Genomic DNA, 7,361 nt, shown 5'->3' with positions numbered 1-7,361 from the left:
GCTAGATATATTCCATAGCACTGAAGAAGCAGGGGTGATCAATCTTTTCGCCGGCAAAGCGCTTGACAGGAACCACCCTCAAGAATTCGCCTCTTCCCTCCACGGCTACAACAAAGAAAGCGCCTCTATTCCCGTGTAGACTTTCGCAATTTATGTCTAAATTAATTCACCTAAAAATTAATTCATCGATTTATGGACGGCTTACGTATAGAATTGTTTCCGGTAATAAAATCAGGGACGCCAAAGAGCTCGCATGTTTATCCAGAGGTCTGAAAATGTCTCGAATTGCATGCAGTTGTCTGGCTTTTCGCTGTTATCCTTCTTTGTTGGGAGGAAGCAGAGGAAAACGTAAAATGTGTGTGGGTGTTTGAGTATTAAAGGGGGATACAAAGCATGCTGTGGGCAGTGAATACATAGAGCGGGTCAGTTCAAGAGGTCCACGATACCAGAATGGAGTTTACTGCAGATTATATCGAGGTGTCTTTTAATTTTTTAAACAGAAAAAGGATCTAATTTACGAAAACCATTATTTGTGCGTTTTCTTCCAAAAGGATAATTTGGACAATGTTTTAAAGGTTACAATTTCACTGAGGTCTCATAATATCTATCTATCTATCTATCTATCTATCTATCTATCTATCTATCTATCTATCTATCTATCTATCTATCTATCTATCTATCTATCTATCTATCTTAGTGAGTATTTGGTCTCATTTAGCGTGATCTTTCCGTCTTTATCTTACAAGGTGTAATAAAGTGATTTTAACTATAAACAGTAAATAACCACTATACCTTCTTTTAAACAGGAACTTAATACAGAATGTAAGCTTCATTGCAAGGGACATATTTATGCGATCACCCAGTAGACTAGTCATTTTTAATGGGATTTATTTCTTGTATACCCATTATTTTAATTTTGTGAATCCGTTTTTAGACTGACCTTGTTGTTATGCATTGCAATGCTTTCCTGATTTAATAATGATTAAGCAAAAGCAATATTTGCCCATTTGTAAGTTCTGACTTAATTTAATTCTGTTTCTGTTAATGTTCAATAAATATTTTTTTTAATCCAGGTTTTCTTTATCCTACTTCTTTTTATGTACTTTATAATTCACAGAGAAACTCGTTCCTTTTAAACTCAGAAAATAAACCGAGAGTAAGGACTGGGTTGACCTCTGCTCACGTGACACGGCCTGGTGGATACTTTTAGAAGCCACGAGGAGACACACACCTTTGTTTGTGTGTGTGTGTGTGTGTGTGTGTGTGTGTGTGTGTGTGTGTGTGTGTGTGTGTGTGTTACACGCGGCGGGGGGGGGACAGATCACTATACTAATGAAGTGCAGGACTAGAATGAAAATGATTAACATAATATTTTATTAAAGAATTGTTCAACAGCCAACTCTTAACAAGAAAATCAATGTAACTACAAAGAACAAATGAAGGTTTCTTCTTAAAAAAGAAAAAAAGTTTCGCTATACTGTCTAATTTCCGACTATGCTGAAACAGTTTGATTCCCTTGCCTCGCACCCTGTACAAGTCAAGTCGTTTATGTACAAGGGTAACGTAAACCTAGGTGTCTCTAAAAATACAATAACCAAAATTAGTTACAATGACAAGAACACAATGTCTTTTCCTTATAACAGGTAAATACTAAAAAAGTACACTTTCTCGATATAAATACATGAGGGATAAATAATAAAAAAGAAAGTATTTAAACTGGCTATAACAAATAAATATATATTTATGAATGTTCGTTTGAACACATACCGAAAGACGCTGATTGAAGGTCTTTCGCTTCAAAATAAGATTTACTTTTTTCCTTACCCATCAAAATGTAAACTCTAAGTGCAACAATGATGCCCAGCCGAGACAGCATTAGGCGTAAACAGAAACGTCTACACCACTGCTTGGTATCTCGGACATGCATTTTGTTCATTTATACCCTGTTTCCACGTTAAGTCAAGACATGAGAAAATGTCTGCCTTTCTCATTAGTGAAGGCTAATGCAAGCAAACTCAATGGAGAAAGAGAGAGAGAGAGAGAGAGAGAGAGAGAGAGGAAAGCAAGGAATGGACGAGGACGAGGGAGGGGCACAACCATTTTGAGAAATGTAGGAGCATATTGTATTGACTAAATTCTCAAATGGCCTTTCTTTACCCTGTATCAATTTGATAAGTATTGCCCAATTATCGTCGGTTTACGGGAGGAGGCCCTATGCGGCTGAGTGCGAAAACAATATTTAACTTATCAATCCGAAAAAAAGTGTATATTGAAGCATTATTATACGTAAAGTTATTACGTACACGCTTTCATGTTGATGGCTTGAGGCAGATGATTGGGGGGGGAAATGACAGTTTAGCGAATCGGTTAAACAAAAAGAGGGATGTGGAAAAAGGGAAGCGAACAAAAACAATCCAGTGGTTTCCTAACGCCGGTTTCAAGAGTTTTCTACGCTCCACCCTCAAGCAGTTTTTACAGTAAAGAACCCGGCGGTAGGCTGACATAATACACACATGCCAAGGATGCCGTAAAAGGGAGTCACACAAGGTCATACAGAAAAATTATCTATTAATTGGCATACACTATCCACACTTACCCACTATTCATAATTTTTGTTTTTAGTAGGGCTTTCAGAGCTATGCATACAGAACTGATTGTAAGATGTCTGAACAAATGAAGGTGATCACGGGCGAATGTAAGGACAACATCAACACCAACTGCTGTGACTGAAATGGCAAGAAACCACTGGATCATCTTTTTCAACCCCATTGCATCGTCCCCTGGGTTCGTGTTTGCTTGTTTGTTTTCTTCTTCTATTTTAATTTCTGTTTTTTTTCCCAAACCTGTTACAGATGTGTCAACTTGGGTGCTTCTTGAATTCTACCCTGAGAAGGATGGTGCGCTGACAGATCTGTGTATGTCGGGTGTGTATCGCACGGTCCATGGTGCTGGTTAGCCGACATCTGTGTGGCACCGTTGTAGTCCATGCTGGCAGGTTGGTGGTGTGGCAGGTGGTTGAGGCTGTACATAGAGGGCCCAGTGGCCGGCATGGCATCCACATAGTTCCCTCCTACGTACACGGGGCTACCCTGCATATTAGGGGTCCCATAGTTGCCACTGCTACCCTGTAGCCCATGTGGGTCATAATCTGGTCCTGTGTTGCCATATTTCTGTTGCGAGGGACAACCTTTCATGGAATTTTGATAGGATGATGACATGGCATACGCGTTTTGATGAGGCTTGTTGAAAGATGGCGGTGACGGTGCATCATAGCTCCCCATTGAGTGCATGGAGTTCATAAAACCGGCTGAGGACTGCATTGGCAGCGGTGGGCTTCCGGTTGGGGATGGCCCCCCTGAGGAGGAGCCCATGCCTTTCGACTTTTGATCCTTCTTATACTTCATGCGCCGGTTTTGGAACCAGATCTTGATCTGCCTTTCGCTAAGGTTGAGAAGATTAGCCATCTCTACGCGTCGAGGCCGACACAGGTACCGATTGAAATGGAACTCCTTCTCAAGTTCCACAAGCTGTGCGCTCGTGTAGGCTGTGCGCGCTCTTTTGGAAGCTGCGGAACCCGGAGGGCTTTTCTCGCCGCCACTGCTCTCCGCTGGGTTGGGAATGAAATAAAACATAATTACTACAAGCGGCAATTGAATGCATCGTTCCCCTTAATAAAACAGGCCACGAAAAAATTTACCCCTTGATACTGGTTGTCAACACTTCATAAATGGCATTTATTAATAGATGCGTGTCCTAACACTGACCGGGTATATGTAAATTGTATTATGACCAAAAGCCCACGGCCAGTCGTACCGTGCAGTAAGCTAGATCATATTTGGTGACTGTGGTGCAGTCCGTCACGCTTGCCTTGTGAAGAACTTGTGCAAAATACATTTTCCGTAATCTGTGCACTACAGGGCCTGATAAATAACACTAATAATTATCTACATTTTAAAAATCTTTTTCAACATGTTATATAAACAATGTTATATAAACATTTATATAGCAAAACATTTGCAAAATTATTGATATTTTATTACCCCCTTCTCAGCCCATAACCCCTCCCCCCAGGCTAATGCTGCTTTGACATAACACCTATATGCTGGTCAACATCTGTCCCAGGCGAGAGGAGCAGGTGGGGTTGGGAAGGGAGTAATCATTAAAGTGTAAGGAGCGGTTGGCACACACACCATTAGCTGAGCTTGCGCTGGGGGAGCTGTTTTTTTGCTTGGTGTTCTGACGTGACTCTTTCATCCAGGGGAAGATTTGCTTGGTGATGGTTGGATTTTGGGCAAGTGTGGACGATTTGGTGGAGGATTTGGTGGTACCTCCTCCGCCAGCCCCACCACTGCCACTACCACCTGGCTGCTGGGAGGCACTAGATCCAGTTGGGTTCACAGGATTTTGAGGAGGAGAAACCTGGGGAGGTTGGTGGTGTTCAGATGGAAGACTTGGACGCATACAGCTGCCATTGAGCTCTTTTGTCTTGGCGTGCTGTGATTGTGTGGGTGCGCTGGTGCCTAGCGACTGCAGTGAGCAGGCAGACCTCTGATAATCACCATCGAGGTGTGCCGAGCTCGGGAAAGCCGCAGGCTGGGCCTCATAACTGAAGCCATTGGCCCCCTGATACGAGTAACCTCCGAATAGTGTTGAGTTGTCGTAGTAGGTGGTTTTCTGCATTTCCAAAATTCACGTTACCGGCTACCAGGGTCCTGACGACCTTCTGGAAGAACATTGGCACCCGATGTCACGTGACGGTCTTTTTCCAACGGCCTCTTGGAAGCTGACCTGAAAGGTTATAAGAGGCACATAATAAGAGGGGTGCAAGGTAAATCCATCTTACTGCGCTGAAAAGCGCCATGACATGAATAGCTCCTTCCCACAATGCGGCTTGCAGATGCTACGTCGGCCAACACTGGCCTGCAATCTTTCTCTACATGTCTCTTTTTTGCATGCCCTTATCAACAAGAAAACAACTGTTCAGATATTTTGAAGTATATTTTGGCTTTTGATGTGTCAACTAATTTTCTGATCAAACGGTTAAATTACTTATCCATCTTTTAACGTGAAAGATTGTCAACATTGAAAACATATGTAATAATATAATAATAATAATTGTCATATTGTTGTTGTTAATAAAATATATATCTCACTGTTTCTTTTTTGTTTCCATAAATGGATCTGACAAGTAATAACGACTGTACAATTCATTTCTAAAGGTCACCTGATAGGCCTATATTTTGTTTTTGACTAGTTAATAAAGTGATAATTCAAATACTCTGTTTTTTTATCATGCTCTTAGTTACTCTGAGTTCAATAACCCAACAGTAAAGCACACATTTAATAAAACATTGGGATTGGTTGGCTGGCTAGTTATTTATTTATTTATTTATTTATTTATTTCAGTTGACCTGGTACTTAATATAGTTTGGGTCTTATTTGTTGGTTTGTTTTGTTGTTGTTGTTGTTGTTGTTGTTGTTGTTGTTGTTGTTGCTTGTTTGTTTTAAAGGCTAACCGAGGCTAACCAAAACAGAAACGTTTTCTTCCTTCTAGAAAAGCATAAAGGCTCATAAAAGACCTGGGTTATACAAAATGTTTAACAGCCCAGACAAATCAATGAATATGTCTCATGCATAGAAGCCATTTCCAGAGGGCTTTCTCGAGTTACACACAAATGTATTTGGTCAACATTAAAACCCTGAAAAACCGGCATTGTGAAGGAGTGGACTCCTTAAACATGGCGTGGAAAGACGTCCCCGGAAGCCCTCTCTAAATATGATTCATGATGCTCGCTGAACCAAAATAGACTAATCTAATCCCGGAAATGGTCAAAGACCTCCTCTCCTGGTGTTGGGGTGGTTGAAAGGACAAGGAGAAGGTATTCGATCAAACACTTACAAGTCCCTGCCATTCATTTAAAGTTACTAGTTAAGAGACAATCATAAGATATTTAAAAATTAAATTGTTGTCCAGTAATTTATATAGGGTTTGTGTTAATAATTAATACATGTAACATCAGTGTCACTTACCTTAAAATTAAACAAAATCATTAATATTATTTAAAACCTCACATAGATTTATATTTAAATCCACGTTGCCAGGATTATATGTTGTTTACCCTAAATAATTACAGTAACCATATATCCTTATGTTATATTAGCTAATTGCATAGGATAGCCATCTTCCATGTTTTAAAAACAGAAGACGAATTGCTTAAATTCAATGCAAATAATAATGAAAATTAATATTGAAGACACGATCTATTATTTGTCAAATATACTGTTATTAACTATTTGAATTTAATTTAATACTATTCTGAATTATCTACAACCAATGTAACAGGCCAAAATAGCTTCCTGAAAACGAAAAAAATCTAAGAACATGCAGTTGTGGCTGTCTGTGAAACGAATTTAAGTAGCCACAATGGTATTGCAATATTTTCAACGGTGAAATGTTACATATAAAACGAGGCAAGATTTGGATCAGTGTTTATATAACTGAGAACCTGAACTACAGCTTTTGGACATCAACTCTCAACACGTCACAAATGTAGCTCATTCATCTTCGATGAGGACGGACGGAATCCATGGAATTGTTCAAGGAAGAGAGAGAGAGAGAGAGAGAGAGAGAGAGAGACGGACAGGGAGAGGGAGGGGAAAAAGTACCAGGCCCGTAAATATCAAATCATATCGTAGTTCCATTTAATGGAACACGTAATGTCCTGGCCGTCTTGTTACGGTAACACAATAACCAACTTTTCTCTAGATTCAGCCTTAACACGATTATGGAGTCAAGAGAGGATGTGGTTGGAAGAAAGGGGCTAACCCGTGAAACGTCAACAAAACAACAAGGGTGAACATCGCTTGGGCGCCCCTTAGCTATCGAACACGGAAATTTCTATACAGAGTATATCGAAATAATACAATAACAGAACAGTGTTTCTTTGTATGTAAACCAATAAGAATATAATGCAGAAAGAGCCTCAATATTAGTTTTCCCAGAGTCTACATTGATGCAGAAAAGGGGTCGGGAATAAACCATTTCTATACCAAATAAAATAGCACCAGTGTCACTCGAGACTGTTTATTGAAATCTCGGAAACTGGCGACACTTTGCGATTGTCGCTTAGCTATGCAACATTTAATCGCATATAGCATATCTCTTCCAAAATGCATTGAAATCAAACACGTACATTTGCACCAAAGGCAGTGGGTCAATATACAGCACCGAGTAATTCGCTGATACTGAACAAAATATGAGCCTGGAAAAAAATGAATTTGTTAGGCTATGAAACGATCTAGAGGGGTAAAAGAGAGGACTGCTGCCTGGAAGCTTAAAGCGTTGTGAACTCTTCTTGAAC

General features: G+C 40.0%; 1 protein-coding gene across 6 annotated transcripts in view; it reads right to left on the bottom strand.

Moving 5' to 3' along the window:
* Positions 1-1,355: 1,355 nt before the first annotated feature.
* hoxb3a (homeobox B3a) overlaps positions 1,356-7,361 on the bottom strand; it is a 29,961-nt gene continuing 23,955 nt past the window's right edge. For all 6 annotated transcript variants that reach the window (XM_060901770.1, XM_060901767.1, XM_060901771.1 and 3 more), the window contains 2 exons: positions 4,191-4,788; positions 1,356-3,607 (listed from right to left, as the gene is read on the bottom strand). In XM_060901770.1, coding sequence (XP_060757753.1) covers positions 2,847-3,607; positions 4,191-4,680 — 1,251 coding nt within the window. In that variant the 5' untranslated portion in view covers positions 4,681-4,788 and the 3' untranslated portion in view covers positions 1,356-2,846. The remainder of the gene's footprint in view (positions 3,608-4,190; positions 4,789-7,361) is intronic.

Source organism: Neoarius graeffei, chromosome 20, assembly GCF_027579695.1.
Source record: "Neoarius graeffei isolate fNeoGra1 chromosome 20, fNeoGra1.pri, whole genome shotgun sequence".
NCBI lineage: Eukaryota > Metazoa > Chordata > Actinopteri > Siluriformes > Ariidae > Neoarius > Neoarius graeffei.
This window is presented reverse-complemented; position numbering and strand designations above follow the sequence as displayed.